Genomic DNA, 21,029 nt, shown 5'->3' with positions numbered 1-21,029 from the left:
AAAGGTAGACAGAGATAGGAAAAGAGACATCTTCCATCTGCTTGTTTCCTCCTCAAATGCCTGCAGTAAAGCCCTTCATAGCGAAGGGCTGGGAGCTTAATCCAAGTCTCCCACATGGGTGATGGAGACCCAAATACTGGCTGCAGTACTTGCTGCCTTCCAGGATACACATTAGCAGGAAGTTGGAATTGGGAGCAGAGCTGCAACTTGAACCCGGGCTCTCTGTTATGGGATGTAGGCATCCCAAGTGAAGTCTTAACCACCGTGCCAATTGTGCTGCCTCTTCCCTCCATGAATTAACTCGTTGTGTACGTCTTTCAGGAGATAAAATATGCATGTAGATTTTGTGCTATAAAATTACTAAATTGCATGAGTTAGTTTTAAAGCATAAATGATGACTCGTTTGAATTTTATTGAATTACCTTGCCTTGAATTCATCAGAATAAAAAGAGCCAATGAGATATGTATCTAAAAAGAAGCTACGACATACTGGATAGAATTGGCAGCAGATACACCATTTAGACTGAGTGAAATGGGAGAATGTCGACAGTTGAAACAACTCAGGTGTACAAGGCTATATATATTAAGTGTGCTGTCCTTTGCTAATTTAGAAGAAATGGAGGTATGAACAGATTTTGAGAGAAGGAAGGAAAACCTGATTTCATCTATAAGAGGACTAAACGAGAGGCTGACCTCATAGGAGTTTTCTTTAGGCCAGCCTATTTTCTTTACCAAGCAGAGCAATGCTTACAGGTGAGGTAGGGCTAAAGAGAATCATCAAAGAAAGACCTTACTAACTAAAAATGATGGTGAGTTAATGGAGTTCTGTTTTGACTCAGCCTCTTATAGCATATCACCTACCCATAGCTAGGTGGACCTGGGTCTTATCCTTGTAAGGATTTTTTACAAACTTGAGAGAGAAATTACACGGATATAAAGGACTCATTAACTTTAGTCCTATTGTCCTCCTTTATGCTACTTAGTCCAAATGACAAAGCAATTGTAGCCTGATTTTGGAGCTTCACTATTAATATTTAAAGATAAATGTTCAGTGTCTAGTCATCTAGTATACTACCCATACTTTGGCTTAAATGGCAGAGACAGTTTTTTGTATTCACAGATGAATTAATACAGATATGCAAAGTAACAACTAAACTATGTGAATATTTTAGTATTTACAAGGTAGCTGATAAGCATTATAGAAGAATTGAATTTTCTAGGAAACAAAAAAAGGAGGTCTTAGACAGTAGCTCTAAACTGCCACAAAAGTTAAATAGCAATTGACATCTGGACCAAAAAAATGAGGAGAGGAGATAAGAACCCAGGAATAAGGTCACTTATCAAAAGGAACTAAGGATAAAGAAGAGCAGAAATATATATGTATATACATTTTTGTTAGTAGTAAGGGGCAGAATAAACTATTGAAGAAGAAATCAGTATGCTAGAGATTGGGCTTGAAGAAATTGGATAGAATGGAGAGAATTGGCAAAAGTTGAAGGCACTTAAAGAGGATGAATTGCATATAGTTAACAACCACAGTTGGTTTCTTTGGAGAAGCCTAGAGAATAATGGTAATTGGGATGTATTCAAGAAAATGTTAAGTTTTTTAAGAATAAATGAAAAGCCGGCACTGTGGCTCACTAGGCTTATCCTCCGCCTTACGGCGCCGGCACAACGGGTTCTAGTCCTGGTCAGGGCGCCGGATTCTGTCCCAGTTGCCCCTCTTCCAGGCCAGCTCTCTGCTATGGCCCGGGAGTGCAGTGGAGGATGGCCCAAGTGCTTGGGCCCTGCACCCCATGGGAGACCAGGATAAGTACCTGGCTCCTGCCATCGGATCAGCGCGGTGCGCCGGCAGCAGCACGGCGGCCATTGGAGGGTGAACCAACGGCAAAGGAAGACCTTTCTCTCTGTCTGTCTCTCTCACTGTGCACTCTGCCTGTCAAAAATAAATAAATAAATAAATAAAATAAATGAAAACATGAATTTGGAGATGAAGAAGATTGATATTTTGGAACTATCCAGGTGTAATTTGCTGAAATTTTCAGAGATAATAGAAATAATTTCTTAAGTATCAAGAACAGTAGTTCATATATAATTGAAAATAATGAAGCTATAACTTTATTCTTTCAACCAAATAAGATTTCTAAAGTTAATGATTTTACAGCTGGAGAGTTTCGATGGAAAATAAAATTCCCAAGCCAGAAGAAGTTGTGTGTGTGTGTGTGTGTTTTAATATTTATTTTATTTATTTGAAAAAGTTAGAGAGCTAGAGACATAGAGAGATCTTCTATCTGGTGGTTCAATCCCCAAATGGCCACAACTGAGCCAATCCAAAGCTAGGAGCTTCTCCTGGGTCTCCCATGTAGGTGCAGGGGCCCAAATTGGGCCTTCCTCCGCTGCTTTCCCAGGCACATTAGCAGGGAACTGGATCAGAAGTGAAGCAGCTGAGACTTGAATGGGCGCCCATATGGGATGCTGGCACTATAGGCCAGGGCTTTAACCCGCTGCACCACAGCAGTGGCCACAAAGTTGTGTTTTAAGTAAGGGTAATTGAAGGGTATTCTTAAATATAAAAGGACTCAGGAACTGGATGATCCTTTTTATATTGTTAGGTTACTCTGTCTTCTCCATGGTAATCTTTCCCCTTTGATTTAGTCTTCCTTATGCCCCTAAATCTTTTTATTGTCTTCTTGATTGCATGTCCCTGATTTATCTTTATTATTTTACTCCTAGTATTTAACATTTATTAGATATAAAAATACCAAATATATTTGATTCCTGAATTTTTTCAAGCATGATGTAAATAAATACATCAATTTGGCTCAAGAAGAGGGGAAAAAAGAACTTAGTAGATTCTAATTCTAAAAGAAATTGTGAAAGTTACCCTCTATTAAAAAGCAGTAAAATTTATATCTTGAGGGAGATATTTCAGATCCTTGAGAAATCAGAAATTCTAGGCTTTTTTTTTAACTGTTCAAAATATGAGGTAGAAAACACAGATACTCTTTAATATCAGAGCACTAAAATATGAATACATTGGCCAGAGTTGTAGCATAGCAGGTTAAATTGCTATTTCCAATGCAGACATTCCATATCAGAGTGCCATTTCAAGTCTGGCTTCTCCATTTGCAATCTAGCTTCCTGCTAATGCACCTGAGAAGATGCCAAAGGATAACCCAAGTACTGGGCCCCTGCCATCCATGTTGGAAATCTAGATGGAGATCCTGGCCCATTAAGGCTGCTAAGGCCTTTTGGGTAGTGAATCAGCAGATAGAAGGGATATCCACCCCCTTTCCACCCCGCTGTTCTGCCTCTGAAATAAATATCCTAAATTTTACTAATACGTAGTTCTCATAAAATATTAACAAAAAGTTTAATTCAGTACAATAAAACTGTATCATGTCCGGCTATGGTTAATGCAAAGAATGTTAGTATGCACAATAACTCGTCTTTTTTAAAGATGTATGTATGTACTTATATTTGAGAGGCAGATAGAGAGAAAGGTATTCCATCCACTGGTTCACTTCCCAATTGGCTGCGATGGCTGGGGCTGGGCCAATCTGAAGCCAGGAGCCAGGAGCTCCTTCTGGGTCTTCCCTGTGGGTGGGTGCAGGGGCCTAAGCACTTGGGCCATCTTCCACCTCTTTCCCAGGCCATAAGCAGAGAGCTGGATCAGAAGAGGAGCAGCTGGGATGCAAACTGGCACCCATATGGAATGCTGGCACTGCAGGTGGAGGCTTAACCTACTATGCCACAGTGCTGACCACAATAACTCAAGTTTATAATTTATTATACAAGTCGCTGAAAGGGAACGGGCACACAGTAGATTATTTTGATAGATGCTATGAAAGGACTTCTGGTTTAAAAAAATCATTCTATTTCTAATTAAGTCCAATAAAATAGAAAAAAATGTACCCATAACGTAGTAACTATGTTTCCAATCAAAAGGCAATGTCATGTAATAAAAGACTAGAAGCATTTCTCATAAAATCAGGGACAAGATGAGAAAACACACATTTTCTACTATTATTTAACACTGTTTTGGAAGCATTAGCCAATGTAATTGCATATAAAGTGAAAGGTTCAAGTATATATTTTTCTGGGAAAATTCAGAAGCATCAACTGAAAAACTACTAGAAGCAGGGTAGGCAAAATAGGTATGCAAAAGTCCAACTTGTGTACCACTAACAACCACTTAGCAAATACTATGGGAAGAAAAATCAGAAGACCTAGAAGTAAGGTACACAAGAAATTTATAGTCTTGTAAGTAGAGTACAGTATATTAACAAGTTGTCAGGAAAAGCTAGGTTACCTGATAAATAAGTAGCAAGCTGTTTTGCAAAGAAAAAAGAAAATATACTGCTTACCTTGGTTTTATACATTGTTCAGGTGAATCAAAAGATAAATTCTTGATCTAAGATTTTAAATATGTATAAAAGATCAATAAAACTATTAATGGCCACTGTGTTTTCCCTCCTTTGTGGAGGGAAACAAATACCAATTCATAAGTGAAATAATGATGAATTGTATTATGTTTAAAAATCCTTTTGTTAGAAAAAAATTAAATCCCCATTGTGTATATGTGCTGTTGTAGAAAAAGTATGTTATAATGGTCAAGATAGGCTAACTTTCTCTCCTTATTTTAAAGTGGAAATGAACAACAGTTTAGACAAAAGCCCAAATCATGAAATAAATTGTAAACACAAATTATGTGCTAGGAAACTATTTTCAAAATATGACTTATGAAATATTAATATCCAAAATGTATAAAGACTTCATAAAGGAACAACGAACACAAGTGTTATGATAGCATGCTAGCATCACAAATGAACAGGAAATTCAGAAACTGGAAATCCTTTCAGCTACCCAGTCATGAAAAGATGTTTATGTAATCAAGGAACTACAAATAGACACATGTGCATTTATAAGTAGTGTTAGCATTTTTATGATGTTCTCTTTGGGGGAGTATGTCTTGATGCAGCCTTTCTGACTAGTGAATGTGGTAATACATACAAGCTTAAAGTTTGTATAGTCTTTAACTCTGCTGTTTTACTTTTTAGAATTTATCTGAGACAATTAGAAAATAGATCTAATTATGTAGATCAGGGTCCAGTCAGACAAACTATACTAGATTATTTTGAACTGAAGTAAATTAATGCAGATACTTAAAGAATGGAAAGCAGAAATGTCACATTGCCAACCGGCAGCTATCATCCCAGGTGCAGCAGCCGCCCACCCCAGAGCTAGTGGGACAGCTGGGAAGAAGTGGTGTTGAAAGTGGGAGTTCAGGATCACCAGACTGGCTGCTACAGTATAATGTGAACCGGTTGTGGCTGGAGGTCAGGGAAGCTGGGTTAGAATGCCTAAGGAAACTTCAGTGTCTCTAACTGGAGGAAACTGATCAGAAGCCAGCCCTCAACAAAGTCTGGGAAATACGATTTGCAGATTTACAGTTCAAGCATCTCAGAGCAGATTATAAAAGGATATGTTTAAAACTCAGAAGCAGAACAGATTAAACCATTGTTTATGACACCGGCATCCCATACTGAAGTGTCACCTTGAGTCCCAGCAGCTTCGCTTCTGATCCAGCTCCCTTCTAATGGGTCTGGGAAAGCAGTGGAGGATGGCCCACATGCTTGGGTCCCTGCATCCATGCAAATTCCTTAATAGTATCCAGTTGTTTTTCTAAAAAAATGAAGTAATCTTTTTTTAACTGTTTATTTCTTTGAGTCAGACTTGAAATTAAGATTTACGCATGGTGACCTAGTAGACTTCTCTCCAACCTAGACACTCTTTGCTTGCAGTGTGCTTAATAAAGAAACCATGTTGTTTCTCTTGACAAGTTTCCAGACTGATTTTTTGCTAATTGTATCCCTTAGGCATAATTTAATGGGTTCTTTGACTTTCTAGAAAGTGGTGTTTGAATTCAAAAGCCTGATTGCATTCTGGTTCAATGTTTTTGTTACAGACCCACATTAGGATTTGTGTGCTCTCCTGTCTGGTGGCTGTCTCATTTTTTATGATGTTTGGAGCTGCTGATACTGAGAAAGATAATAGTGATTTCTCTATTCGTTTTTCTCTTGTTAGTTGAATACTTCTATAAAGAGGGACTTGTCATCCATTTTTTGGTTCTCCAGTCTACTGCATTTCTTTAGGAAAGGGAGGATAAATGTTTGATGCTTTTATGTTGTTTAACAGTGTTTCAGGGCCGGCGCCGCGGCTCACTAGGCTAATCCTCCACCTTGCGGCGCCGGCACACCGGGTTCTAGTCCTGGTCGGGGCGCCAGATTCTGTCCCGGTTGCCCCTCTTCCAGGCCAGCTCTCTGCTGTGGCCAGGGAGTGCAGTGGAGGATGGCCCAAGTGCTTGGGCCCTGCACCCCATGGGAGACCAGGAGAAGCACCTGGCTCCTGCCTTCGGATCAGCGCGGTGCGCCAGCCGCGGCGGCCATTGGAGGGTGAACCAATGGCAAAGGAAGACCTTTCTCTCTGTCTCTCTCTCTCTCATTGTCCATTCTGCCTGTCAAAAAACAAACAAACAAAAAAAAAAAAAACAAAAAAAAAAACACCAAAAAAACCACAAAACAGTGTTTCAGATGAATAGTAGCTTTGCTCATTCCTCCAAAGGTGGTTTCTTAATAGTACTATTGTAAACTGATAGCTTTTTATGTATTGTGGTATAGCAGTTGCAGTGATCACACTTACTGATGGGCAGATAGACTCATTTATAGACCTTAGGAGACTGTTCAGGCATCTGCATCCTTTGAACACCCCTTTTGGGTTTCTACCTTTGTGATTTTTTTGCTGTATGATATGACAGTGTGTTCCAGGCCTATCTTGTTTGTGACCTGCCTCAAACCTGGAATTGGCTTTCTCCAAGGAACTCTGTTATTAGGCGTGTCATTAAGAAACTAGAAAGTGAAAGGAGTTTTTGGCCTAGACATTAAGACACCTACTTCTCACATTGGTGTCCCTGGCTCCAGCTCCTGGCTTTTACTTCCCACCAGTCTGGACTCCGAGAAGCAGCAGTGATGGCTCAAGTAACTGGGTTCCTGCTATTGACAGATTGTGATGTTCTGGCTTCTTGTTGCAGCCTCAGCTGTGAGGGGGCTTGGAAGAGTAAACCAGTGTATGGATCTCTGTTTCTTTCTGACTCTCAAAGTAATAAAGAAATTGGAATGTGAATTCTGTGCATTTTGATTGCTAATATGTGAGTTAGAATTCGAGAACAGTTCAGTAGACACAGGTAAAAAATTGTTTTTTGAAAGATAAAATGAGAAGATAGGCATTGTGGCGGAGTGGGTGAAGCTTCTGCTTTGAGGGCCAGTGTGTGTCCTGGCTGCTCTGCTTCCAATCCAGCTTTCTGCTAATGTATCTGGAAAAGTAGTGGAAGATGGCTCAAGTGCTAGGGCCTCTGTCACCCATGTAGGGGACTCGGATGGAGTTTTTGGCTCCTGGCTTTGGCCTAGCCTAGTTTTTTTCTGTTGTGGTGTGAACCATTAGATAGAAGAACATGCTCTCTCTCTATCTCTCTCTGTCTGCCTTTCAAGTGAATATCTTTAAAAAATGGAAATAAAATTTTATGTGTTTATACACTTTTTTTTGTTTGTTTTTTGGACAGGTAGAGTTATAGACAGTGAGAGAGAGACAGAGAGAAAGGTCTTCTTTCCACTGGTTCACCCCCCAAATGGCCGCTCTGGCCGGCGCTGCGCCAATCTGAAGCCAGGAGCCAGGTGCTTTTTCCTGGTCTCCCATGTGGGTACAGGGGCCATCTTCCACTGCCCTCCAGGGCCACAGCAGAGAGCTGGACCGGAAGAGGAGCAACAGGGACTAGAACCCGGGATGCTGGCGCCGCAGGCGGAGGATTAACCAAGTGAGCCATGGCGCCGACCCCTATACACATTTTTCTATTTCAGATTCTGGACTAGAGGATTCTGATTGTACTTCTTCAGTTCTACATTTGTATCACTCTTCTCTCTATGCTGAGATGACATAAATGGCAACACTTTAACTTTACAATAAGAACACATTTACTTTGTCCCAAATACATCCATAACAGTTTGAGAACAGCAAGAATACCACCAATGGGATTCCTAAAAACAGTGTTTGCTTGCTTTTTTTGGTATTTCTCTTTTGCTTTTAGAACTACAATCAAATTTCAGTGTTTGAAGTTACTTGAAATCTTAAATTTTTTGAATAGTTATGCTAACAAGTGAATACGTAGATTTGTTCACTTGCTTTATCTTTCAGGAAAATGTTCTTTTAAAATTTATCTTTTAAAATGCTTATGAAATATTCAGTGGTTATAGAAATAGCTAAAAGAAGCATGATGTATTCCAGAATTCTAACTTATAACCCTAAATCCTCTACCCTGTTTCCTTCTTCCCCACAGATAATTTTTTTTGCACATGTCTGTTTTCATGTGTCCACTTTGAAAAATTATAAAATGTACTACATATATTTTTCCCATCTTAATTCTACCAGCTGTTATTATATATTTATATTTATTCTACTGGCAGTTATTATATATTTATATTATATTTATTATATATTTAAGTATATAGAGATGTTTGTGCAATCATCATCATTACTCATTTTCTTATGTGTGGACATTTGAGTTGTTTCTGCTGTTACAAATAGTGCTGTATCCTTGGATATGCATCTTTTGAGGTTTCGACAGTTACTTTTAGAAGTGATTACTAGAAGACTAAATGCATATATGACTTTACTAGGTGTTAATACATTCCCATTTATAATGGTTGTAACATTTTACATTCCTTTCTTAAAAAAAATTTACTTACTTATTCTAAAGGCAGAGCAACCAAGTGAGAGTTAGAGAATCAAGATTGAGATAAAGATCTCATATCTGCTGGTCTATTCCCAGATGATCATACAGCCAGGGCTGGGCCAGGCTAAGCCAGGGCCTGAGAACTCCATGGTCTCCTACTAGGTGGCAGAGACCCAAGTACTTGGGCCATCCTCTGTTGTTTTCCTGGGTATATTAGCCAGAAGGTTATTAGAAGTGGAGCAGTCAGGACTTTAACAGGCATGCTGATATAGGAAGCTGGCATTGCAAGTGGTAGCTTAATCCACTATACCAGAAGGCTGGGCCCTCATTTTACATTCTCACTGGTGGTTTACAAGAGTGCCTGATTTTCCACAGCCTTGTTCACAGACCCTGTTGCTTTGAAATGTCTCTCTTTTTAACCTTGATAATCTTTATTCTGAGGTCGTCTTTTTCTGAGAATGGCATAGATTTGATTATTTTTAATCCAGGTAGATAAACTGTGTCTTGGAGGGTTTAACTTATTTATGCTTAAAGTAATTATTGATATGTTTGGACTTAAATTTACCATCTTGATATTTTCACCTTTTCTGTACTCCTCTTTCCCTCTATTTCTGCATCTCGGGATTAATTTGTACGATTTTATTTTATTATCTCCACTACTGGCTTATCTGCAATCAAATGAAATTATACTATTTAATTGTATTGTAAAATCCTTGTAACAGGATACTTCGTGTGTTCCTCCTCTAGGCTGTTATGCCTTTGCTATCATATACAGATGGCTTTGTGTATCATATCATCATTTTTGCATTCATGGATTCAGCCAATCTTGGATTGAAAATATTGAGAAAAATTTTATTTCACTAAACATGTGGACTTTTTTCTTAAAATTATTCCTCAGATTTTACAGTAAAATAGTCATTTACATAGTATTTATGTTGCATTAAGTATTTTAAGTAAGTAGATATTATGTAAAGTATAGGAGAGTGGAGTAGCATTTGTCATAAGGATTCTGAAGCTGCTTGGGATAATCAGATTCCATATCTGGGAAGTGTCTGGATTCACATTCTAGCTGTGCTTTGGGTTTCAGCTTCCTGCTAATGCATACCCTGCGAGTGAGGCAACAATTTACGACTCAAGTGATTGGGTCCTTGCTACCCATGTAGGAGACCCAGATTGAATTTGGCACTTTTGACTTCGGTCTGGTACAACCCTCCCTGGCTGTTGTATGCATTTGAGGAATGGACCAGTGTCTCTGTGTCTCTCTGCCTTTCAAATAAATAAGTGGGGGAAAAAAAAAGAATTGCGTAGCTTATATGCAGATGGTACAACATTTTATGTAAGGATTTGAACATCCTTGGATTTTGGTAACCATGGGGGTCCTGGAAGTAATTTCTCATAGGTACTGACTGAATTCAGGGACTATATTCTATTTGTGTTTATCTTGTAATCTGTACAATATGTTTTTGATTTTTTTCTAGACAGTATAGTGTAACAGATTAATAATGATAAATTTCTTCTACACATATAATTTCTGTTTCTGTCAGTCTTCATTTTTTGGATGTTTATATTTTCATCTGGTATCACTTTCTTCGTGAAGAACTATTTTTAGTATTTTCTGAAGTGTAGTTTGCTTACATGAAATTTCAGCTTTCTTTTGGTGTGAAAAAGTTTTAATTTTCCTCCTCATTCTTAAAAGGCATTAATGCGTGGAGTAGAATTCCAGGTTGACAGTTGTTTTCACTTAGTACCTAAAAGATGTCACTCTGTTATCTTCCATCTTGCAGTTTCAGATGAAAAGTATTTTGTCAAAACGTTGTTACTTTGCATGCAGTCTTTTAAAAAAAGATTTATTTATTTGAAAGTCAGAGTTACACAGAGAGAGGAGAGGCAGAGAGAGAGAGAGAGAGAACTCTTCATCTGCTGGTTCACTCCCCATATGGCCGCAACGGTTGGAGCTGTGCCGATCTGAAGCCAGGAGCCAGTAGCCTCTTCCAGGTCTCCCATGTGGGTGCAGGGGCCCAAGGACTTGGGCCATCTTCTACTACATTCCCAGGCCATAGCAGAGAGCTGGGTCAGAAGTGGAGCAGCTGGGACTTGAACCGGTGCCCATATGTGTTGCCACCACTGCAGATAGTAGGTTTACCTGCTACACCATAGGGCTGGCCCACATGTAATCTTTGATCCTCTGTTTTTAATATTTTCTATTTAGCACTGCCTTTTACCATGAGGATAATGATGTGCCATTGAATGATTTTCTGCCTGTTTTATTCAGCTTGAGATTTATTGGTATTTTTGATCTGTGAATTTAATACCATCAAATTTAGAAAATTTCCAGCTGTTAGTTATTTTTTATTTTTTAAATTTTATTTAAGGAATGCAAACTTCATGTATTTCATTACAAATTTAGAAACATAGTGATTCTTCCCACTCTCCTGTCCCTCCCAACCACATTACCACTCTTCTTCCTCCTTCTCCTATTCCCATTCTTATTTTTTCCAAGGATCTATTTTCAGTTAACTTTAAATTCATAAGATTAATCCTACACTAAGAGTTCAGCAAATAGTATGAAGATTAAAAAAAAGAAGAGCAAAACACTGTTCCTCAACAGTCAAGTCAAGGACTGTTGAAAATCATCGCATCTCAAAGTGTCAATTTCACTTCTATAGATTATCTTGTAGGTACCATAGATCAGTGATAATGTATGGTGTTCGTCTTTTGTTGACTAGCTTATTTCACTAAAGTATAATGGTTTCCTGTAGGGTCCATTTTGTTGCAATGACAAGACTTCATTATTTTTTACTACTGTGTAGTTTTCCATAGTGTACGTACACTATAGTTTCTTTTTCCAGTCTTTAGTTGACAGACATCTGGGTTGATTCCATAACTTAGCTATTCTGAATTGAGGTGCAGTACACATGGCTGTAGAAATCACTCTTTCATATGCTGATTTCTTTACCTTTGGGTAAATTCCCAGGAGTGGGATGGTTGGATTTCGGAAGTATTTCCATACTGTCCTCCATAGTGGCCGGACCAGTTTGCATTCACACTAACAATAGATTAGAGTACCTTTTTTCCCACATTCTTGCCAGCATTTAGTGTGTGTGTGTGTGTGTGTGTGTGTGTGTGTTTGTGTGTGTTTATTTCTTTATGTGAGTCATTCTAACTGCCGTAGCAGAGAGCTGGATCTGAAGAGATGCAGCTGAGACTTCAACCGGCACCCATGTGGGATGTTGGCACTGCAGGCAGCAGCTTTACCCACTGCGCCACAGCATCAGTCCCTGTATTGAACAGCAGTGGTGAGAGTGGGCATCCTTGTCTGGTTCCAGATCTTAGAATGCTTCCAGTTTTTCCCCTACTCAGTAAGATGCTGGTTGTATGTTTGTCATAAATTGCTTTGATTGTGTTGAGGAATGTTTCTTCTATACCCAATTTGCTTAAGGTTTTCATCATGATAGGATGTTGCTTTATCAAATGCTTTCTCTGCATCTATCAAAATAATCATATGGTTTTTGTTCTTCAGTTTGTTAATGTCATGTATCACATTTATTGATTTGTAAGTGTTGAAGCATCCCTGCATAGCAGAAGTAATTCCCATTTGTTCTGGGTGGATGATATTTGGATTCAATTAGCTAGTACTTTGTGGAGGATTTTTAGATCTATATTCATCAGGTATATTGTTCTATAGTTCTCTTTGTTGTATCTTTTTCAGGTTTAGGAATTAAGCTGATGCTAGCTTCATAGAAGGAGCTTGGGAGGATTCCCTCTTTTCAGTTGATTTGATTGACTTGAGAAGAATTGGAATTAGTTTTTTAAATGTCTAGTATAATATAGCAGTGAGGCTCTCCCATCCTGATTTTTCTTTGTTGGGAGGGTCTTTATTACTGATTCAATTTCCGTCTTGGTTATGGTTCTGATTTCTATGTCTTCATGACTCAGTGTTGGTAGATTATATGTGTCTAGGAATCTGTCCACAAGTTTCCCAATTTATTGGCATACAGCTGTTTGAAGTAATTTCTGATGATTCTTTTCATTTCTCTGTTATCTATTGTTACATTTCCTTTTTCATCTCAGATTTTACTGATGTAGGTCTTCTCCCTCTTTGTTTTGGGCCAATAGTGTGTCAGTTTTATTTTTTTTTAAAGCTCTTCTTTACTGATTTTTTTATTTCAATTTTGTTTATTGCCTAATTTTAATAATTTCTTTCCTCCTGCTAATTTTGTTTGGTTTGTTGGGTTTTTTTAGGTCCTTGAGAAGCATTGCTAGCTCATTTATTGGGTGCCTTTTCAATTTGTTGATATAGGCACCAATTGCTGTAAATTGTCCTCTTACTCTGCTTTTTCTGTATCCCATAAGTTTTAATGTGTTATATTGTCATCTTCATTCGTTTCCAGAAATGTTTTGATTTCTCTTTTGATTTCTTCTAAAGACCTACTGTTCATCCACGAGCGTGTTGTTCAGTCTCACATGTTGTAGAGATTCTTGAATTGTTGATTGCCAGCTTCATTCCACTATGCTCAGAGAAAACGCATGGTATGATTTTGATTTTTTTGTTTGTTTGTTTTGAATTTGCTGAGACTGCTTTATGGCCTAGCCTGTGGTCCAGTCTAGAGAAAGTTCCATGGCATTGATAGGAAGAATGTGTATTCTGTGGCTGTAGGAGGAAAAGTTTTGCAGATATCAGGTCCTTTTGATCCATAGTGTTGATTGGCTTTGTTGCTTTTTTGATGATTTTCTGTCTGGTTAATCAGTCCATTGCTGAAAGGGGAGTGTTGAAGTCCCCCATTACTATTGTATTGGAGTCTGTATCTCCCTTTAGATCTATTAGCATTTCTTTTAAATAATCATGCATCCTGTGATTAGGTATGTATACATTTACTATTGTCACATCTTCCCATTGAATTGATTCCTTAATCATGCCGATCTATGTCTTTTAATAGTTTTAAAAGACAGCTGCATTTAGTGAGAGGGCTGCTCTCCCTTCTTTCCTCTCTCCCTCTCTTCCTCCCTTCCTCCTCTCCTCCTCTCCTTCCCTTCCTTCCTTTTGAAAAAGTTGCAGAGAGAGAGAGAGAGAGAGAGAAAGAGAGGTGTCTTCCATCAGCTCATTCACTCCCCAGATGGCCACAGTGGCTGGTGCTGCGCTGATCTGGAGCCAGTAGCTTCTTCCGGGACTCCCACTTGGGTGCAGGGAGAGAGAGGCGGTAGCGACTTGAGCTGGGCTGATCTGAAGCCAGGAGCCAGGAGCTTCTTCCAGGTCTTCCATGTGGGTGCAGGGGCCCAAGTGTCTGGGTCATCTTCTACTGCTTTCCCAGGCCATAGCAGAGAGCTGGATCGGAAGTGGAGCAGCTGGGACTCAAACCAGCATCCACTTAAGATACAGGCACTGCAGGTGGTGGCCTTACCAGCTACGCCACAGCACTGTCCCCCCCCCCCCCCCTTTTTTTTTTTTAACAGTTTTTGTTGTAAAGTTATTTTGTCTGATACTAGGATGGTTACATTGACTCTTTTTCGCTTGGGTTATCTTTTTCCATCCTGGCACTTTCAGTCTGCATGTATCTATCCGAGTTGTGTTTGTTGTTGGCTAATATTTCTTTAGACATCTTTTTCTGTTCTCCCCCTCCTTGCCTCTTTGTTTTCAGGGTCTCTAGTTACCTGTAGTTTTGACTACTTGGTAATGTCTTTTTTTTTTTTAATATTTATTTATTTTATTTGAAAGTCAGAGTTACAGAGAGAGAGAAGCGGAGAGAGAGAGAGAGGTCTTCCATCCCATGGTTCACTCCCCAAATGGCCGCAGTGTCCGGAGCTGTGCCGATCTGAAGCCAGGAGCCAGGTGTTTCTTCCGGGTCTCCCACGTGGATGCAGGGGCCCAAGCGCTTGGGCCATCTTCCACTGCTTTCCCAAGCCATAGCAGAGAGCTGGACAGGAAGTGGAGCAGCCGGGTCTCAAACCAGTGCCCATATGGGATGCCAGTACTTCAGGCCAGGGTGTTAACCTGCTACGCCACAGCACTGGCCCCAGTAATGTCTTAAAGACTTTCTTTTCTCCTGTACTTTTGACTCTTTATATTTTTTTCATAAGTGAGATTTTTATTGGTGTTGAGAACCAGCACACATTTCAATTTGTACATAATTCTTAACATAAGTACTAAAAATTTTAAAAGTCATGTGTTGATTATTTTCAAAGTTATTCTATTGACTTTCCAACTTCAAATTTGGAGACATATTTTCCTTAAGAGGATATCAAGTACCAGCATCTTCAGATGTTGAAACTTGTTACATAAATCTAACTCACTCACAGTTTAGTATCATATTCACTAAATACTCCAATTTTCCATCTTTCACAGCATATTAACAAAATTATTAGGAAAACTGGGCAGCCACAACCAGAGATGTTACAAAGTGTACATAGCTGCTACAGGATAGAGATGTGGAGTCATTTCATTAGGAAGCAGTTCTACTAAACAGCAGTGAGGTCCAAGATATATTAAATGCACAAATGTGGCTCCAAATTGCCATATGAAATATGAAATGTTGAGCTTACCCTAAGACAGTTAAATCCTTCCATAATTTAATTACCCACTATTTTTTTCTGGTTGAACCCAAAAATAACCATTAGCAAATGATTTCACTTTCTTAAAAATCATTTGCATTTAAAAATTAGGATGAGATGGAATTCTTTCCTTAAATTTTTTTTCTGAAGCTACTGAAAAACTTGAATTTACAAAATGCTTGATAAAAATAATTCTCTGGATTATACAATTTAGGAGATAGGGACCACTAATAAGACGTGGTGCAGGATAGTAATTAGATTTGTCTGCTTTGCTGCCTCATTACAGTTGGGCTTTTTTTTTTTTTTTTTTTTTAACAGAGTGGACAGTGAGAGAGAGACAGAGAGAAAGGTCTTCCTTTTGTCTTTGGTTCACCCTCCAATGGCGCATCGTGCTGAACTGAAGCCAGGAGTCAGGTGCTTCTCCTGGTCTCCCATGGGGTGCAGGGCCCAAAGACTTGGGCCATCCTCCACTGCACTCCTGGGCCACAGCAGAGAGCTGGCCTGGAAGAGGGGCAACCGGGACAGAATCTGATGCCCCGACGAGGACTAGAACCCTGTGTGCTGGCGCCACAGGTGGAGGATTAGCCTAGTTAGCCGCGATGCTGGCCAGGGATTTCATTTTTAGTTCTCTGTTTCTTCCAGGAAAAGTCTTTAGTTTTTGGTTAACCACTTTGGCCTGTTTTCTCTTGATTTACCTTTCGTTTGCACTTAATTTTGGGTAATGACTTATTGTTCCCTGCTGCCTTTTTTGGCATGATTTTTACTTTTGCTGGAGCAGTTTTAGCTGACAGTCTTAGCTATCTCCTCTTGGGATCTTCCTTCACCTGTGGGGAAGGGAAGGCGCATGCTTAGTGCTTGAGGAGTACAAGGGGCCTTCAGCACATTGGGTAGCCTGGCTCTACTGTGCCCTGTCACTTTATTTTTATAGTTGTTATTGCTGTCTGCAATCACTGGTGTTCATTATAGATGTTTTCACCTTTAATAATTCCATGTAGGAATTTTTGTTTATATGTTTCATTTCTCTCTCCCGTGTTCATGTTTTCCTTTACACCTTCTCAGGCATGTGATTTTTTTTTCTTTGTAGAATATTTGTAACAACTGTTTTACTGTCTTTGCAAAGCTTATCACCTGTGCCATTTCTGAATCTGTTTTATTAGTTTTTCTCCTGGTTTTATTATAAGGTGTTTCTACTCTGTGTGTGATAGAAATATGAATTATTACTAGCCTGTGTCTTGGAATTTTCTGACTGCTTTCCAATGGCCTCTCCCTGGTTTGAGGTATTTTTTTCCCCCTTGGGAATGGCACAGATCATTTTCTTTTCTTGCTTTTTATATTTTTAACATTTATTTATTTATTAGAAATTCAGGAGTTGCATAGGCAGAGAGAGAGAGAGAGAGAGAGAGAGAGAGAGAGATTTTCCATCTGCTGGTTCACTCCCCAAATGGCTGCAGTGGCCAGAGCTGGGTGGATCTGAAGCCAGGAGTTTCCTCCTGGTCTCCCATGTAGGTGGGGACCCCATGACCTGGACTATCTTCTGCCACTTTCTCAGGCACACTATCAGGGAGCTTGATGGAAAGTGGAGCAGCTGGGACTCAAACCTGCAACCATTTGGGATGCTGGCACTGGAGGCAGTGATTTCACCTGCTATGCCACAGCACCAGCCTCACAGATCATTTTCTATCCAAATTTGGGTATAATCTCTTTATGGATCACCAGATTTGTGTTCTCTTCCTCTCTTTATAGCTCTACCCTCTTTTGTATTCTTCCCTAGAAATCAGAGTTGCCTTGGTGTTGGGCACTCCTATCCCTGTCTCCTTCAACTTGGGCTCAATTAGAGTGTACTTTTTGTATTACGTTTGGAAACTGCCTTTGTGCTGTAAGCCAGGGAAGTATATGTCTCACCGAATCTGTTCCTCATAGTTCAGGAGTCATAGTATTGTGCTGCCTGTTGCCTAGTATCTGAAACCTTTAGTGTCTTCATCTCATTTTCTGATTGATTAAATCCAGTTTGCAGTCGGAAGCAGACGTTGTCTTGTAGTTTTTGTTTATTCAGTGAGTAAACATTTTTTCACATATTTCAGGGCAGTTTGTCTTCTCGGTGCTTTCTGCCTTTTTGCATACAACCATTTTTTATTGTTCTTTTTATTCATTCAATTTTTAGAAGATTTGTTATATGTTAGAGATATTAACCTTTTGTCTACATTATGTAATGTAAAAGTTTCCCATCAGTTTGTCATTTGTCTTTATTATACTTTGCTGTTGGTATCTTCTGAGAGTCTATTTTTAAATACATACATAATCTTATTATGAATGTTTTAAAAAATGCAGAATTCTCATTGTGATGATGAGTTATTACGTCTCTAAATTCTTAGTACTGGAACACTGGATTGGAATTGAGTGATGAAAAAGACTGCTTTTGTTATGAGATGTTTGAATAATAGTTGAACTAACACCTGTTGCTTTATTCCATACTGATTTTCAGTTTTTGAGCAATGTAGTGATAAGCATGTCTGTTCTTCAGGCTGTCAGGACTCGCTCTCCAGCGCTCTCAGGGATCCGCTCATCTTACTTTATCAGAGAGGTTTTCAGTTTAAAATAGTACCACTCTACATATCCATTTCTACTTTCCAGCAGTTACTGCAACTTGATATCACAGATATTTTTGTTAATCAACTGTTATCATTTGTCTTGTCCTTAAAATGCTGATATGATAAAGAGCAGGGATTTAGGGCCTTTAATATAAGAATGCTTCATACGTATTAGTTAAGGATTTCCCTTAATGTAATTTATTTTGTCACTGAGTGAAAGATGAATAGCAAGAGGTAGAAACTTGAAAAATAAGAACTGTTTGGGTGCCCTCACAGGGGTCTATGTGTAAAGTGTCAGAAGCTTAACTGGAATGATAGCAGTGAGGCCTTATAGAAATGTTATTGAGGAGAGGTAGTGGGTCACCTGCTTTGATTGTGTTTGTAATTGAATAAAAAGTATGTTTGGATTGTATTTTTAATGCAGATATTAATGAAGCAAAATTAAAAACTTGAAAATCAGTAGATACTGATGACTTTTGGGTTTTCTAAAACATTACTTTAAAAATGGGGTCAACAAGTTATCTAGTAGAAATGTTGGTTTTTCTGGCTTATTAATTTTTAATTCTGTATTTTTTTAGAGCCTTGCTTCCTGTTTTGCATCATAAATCTAAAAAAGGACCCCCCCGTCAAGCCAAATATGCCATTCATTGTATCCATGCAATATTTTCTAGTAAGGAGACCCAGTTTGCACAGATATTTGAGGTAAAAAGAAAAAATAATTTGTTTCATATGTTATAGTTTAAAAACAAATACTGTTGATTTTACAGAATGTTCACATTTGGTGTTGCATCAATTTGTGTATTTTTAGAGTTTGGATCAGTAAATTTAACACTGATAAGTGGTTATAATATAAAAATATCTGATTATTAAGACATTTAATGTTAACTCAAATTCAGAAATTAAAACTTATTTTTTGACACAGCTTCATTTATGTATATTTGCATGTTTGGAGACTATTTTTAATTAATAGGTAATTACATATAAAAATCATAGTTTTTGATAGGTTCAAAAAATTTAAAACCTGACTGAAATACTGTTTGATTTTACTAAGTCAGTACTAGTAATTTAAACAAGTTTATGCTTTTTTATCTAAGATTTATATATTTATTTGAGAGGCAGAGTTGCAGAGAGAAGGAGAGACAGAGAGAGCTTCCATTTGCTGGTTCACTTCCCAAATGGCCCAACAGTCAGAGTGAGGCTGATCCAAAGCCAGGAGGCAGGAGCTTCTTCTGGGTCTCCCACGTGGGTGCAGGGGCCCAAGGATGTGGGCCATCTTCCACTGCCATTAGCAGAGAGTCTGATCAGAAGAGGAGCATCTGGGACATGAACTGGCACCCATATGGGATGTGATGCCGCAGGTAGAGGCTTAACCTACTGCCACAGCGCTGGCAGTAACTTTTTGTAACTGAACTAATTATGTGTCAGATATGAAGTGTGTCTTTTCGTTATAAATTTTATATTATTTTCTGTAGTCTTGGATATAACTTAACCAAGCACTAGAATTTTATTGCAACCTAATAAAATTAGGGACTATATCAAGCTTTATTACTGCACATAAAAATAAACAAAAAGTCTATAAAATCCTAATTTATAGTTTTAGTTCAGGAGCCTTAAAGCAAAACAATTTGGCAGTTATGCTGAAGCTACTTATCATTAATACTTTGACTTCTTATCACTATTTTAGAAGCTAAGGCTAATTTGTAATATACTTGATCTTGGCCAAAAGGCCAAGAAATGATAATTTTTTGTAATATTCTCATGTATTATGTTGAAGACCTAAAGAAGCAAGAAACATGTTTTTATCTTCCACACATTCTTTACTATAGGTAGCAAATAATTTATTTTAATTTTCAAGAATCTGTTTCTGTGTATGAGAATGGCTTCAATAAATTCATGTTTATAGGAAACTTATAGTTTTCTTCATAATATCCTTTTTTCCCCTTGAGAGGTGACAGTGATAAGAATAATACTGATATAACTTACATTTGTAATGCATTTTTATTTTCATTTTGATATTATGTCTGCTATTTTATTTCATCTTTACAAGAACCTAACCTATAGTCCTACTCCCATAACATACTTGTTTTATTGACTTTCTGAGAATGATTTCTCAGAAATATCCGGCCTTTCTGATTTTGTCACCAATCCAGGATCTTGCCACTAATTTTGATTTTTTCATAAATGATTTTATTATTGTGGAGAGTTACCAAACTAATAACAAACTGATTTTATTTTATTTATTTTAAAGATTTTTTTTTTTATTTGAAAGGCAGGGTTACACAGAGAGAGAGAGAGAGAGAGAGATATCTTTCATCTGCTGGTTCACTCCCCAGATGGCTGCAATGGCTGGAGCCGAGCTGATCCGGAGCCAGGAGCTTCTTCCTGGTCTCCCACACAGCGGGTTTAGGGGCCCAAGGACTTGGGCCATCTTCTACTGCTCTCCCAGGCTATAGTAGAGAGCTGGATCGGAAGTGGAGTAGCCAGGACTCCAACCTGCTCGCATATGGGATGCCGGCACTGCCGTTAGCAGCTTTACCTACTATGCCACAGTGCTGACCCCCAAACTGATTTTAAACAGTCTGCACTATTTGTTTAGTGTGAACAACAAGCTTACACTTAACTAGGTGCATAATGGAAGTATTAAGGGAAATTGTCAAGAGTATCACTATATAAACTTAAATATATTTGTGACTAAATGGAATTTCATATTGTCCTAATTTGTTAGAAAAGAATAATTTTGTATTGCTTTTCAAGCCTAGAAACCTTAATGTTTAATGTGGGAGAATGGAATACCAATTTTTCATTAAAATACAGAATTAACATTTCCGAAATACTCACTTCAAAATCATAAGATGCAATTTTGTGAGTGTATGAAATACTTCTTCATTCTTTTGTCATGACAGAGTGCATATTAACAATTGAATTTCCTATCAGAATAACAAAAATCACTGGGTATGATATTTAATATTCACTATAACAAAGACCTCAAAAATTCACGTGACAGACAGTACAAGCTTATTTCTTGCTCCAGAAAAGTCCACTTGGATGTTGGAATGACATCCTAATCAGTGGCTTTAGGCACAGACTTTTTCTGAGTGATGACAGCTCTG

The 21,029-nt window shown here is 38.4% G+C and overlaps 1 protein-coding gene across 8 annotated transcripts in view; it reads left to right on the top strand.

The window, feature by feature from the left end:
- Window positions 1-21,029, top strand: part of PDS5B (PDS5 cohesin associated factor B) — a 202,808-nt gene that overhangs the window by 125,442 nt on the left and 56,337 nt on the right. For all 8 annotated transcript variants that reach the window (XM_089304245.1, XM_089304244.1, XM_089304242.1 and 5 more), the window contains exon 20: window positions 18,498-18,621. In XM_089304245.1, coding sequence (XP_089160371.1) covers window positions 18,498-18,621 — 124 coding nt within the window. The remainder of the gene's footprint in view (window positions 1-18,497; window positions 18,622-21,029) is intronic.

Source organism: Oryctolagus cuniculus, chromosome 9 (genome assembly GCF_051225735.1).
Source record: "Oryctolagus cuniculus isolate XC-2025 breed Fujian yellow rabbit chromosome 9, ASM5122573v1, whole genome shotgun sequence".
Lineage (NCBI taxonomy): Eukaryota > Metazoa > Chordata > Mammalia > Lagomorpha > Leporidae > Oryctolagus > Oryctolagus cuniculus.
Note: the sequence above shows the minus strand (reverse complement) of the source record. Positions and strands in the feature narration are given on the sequence as shown.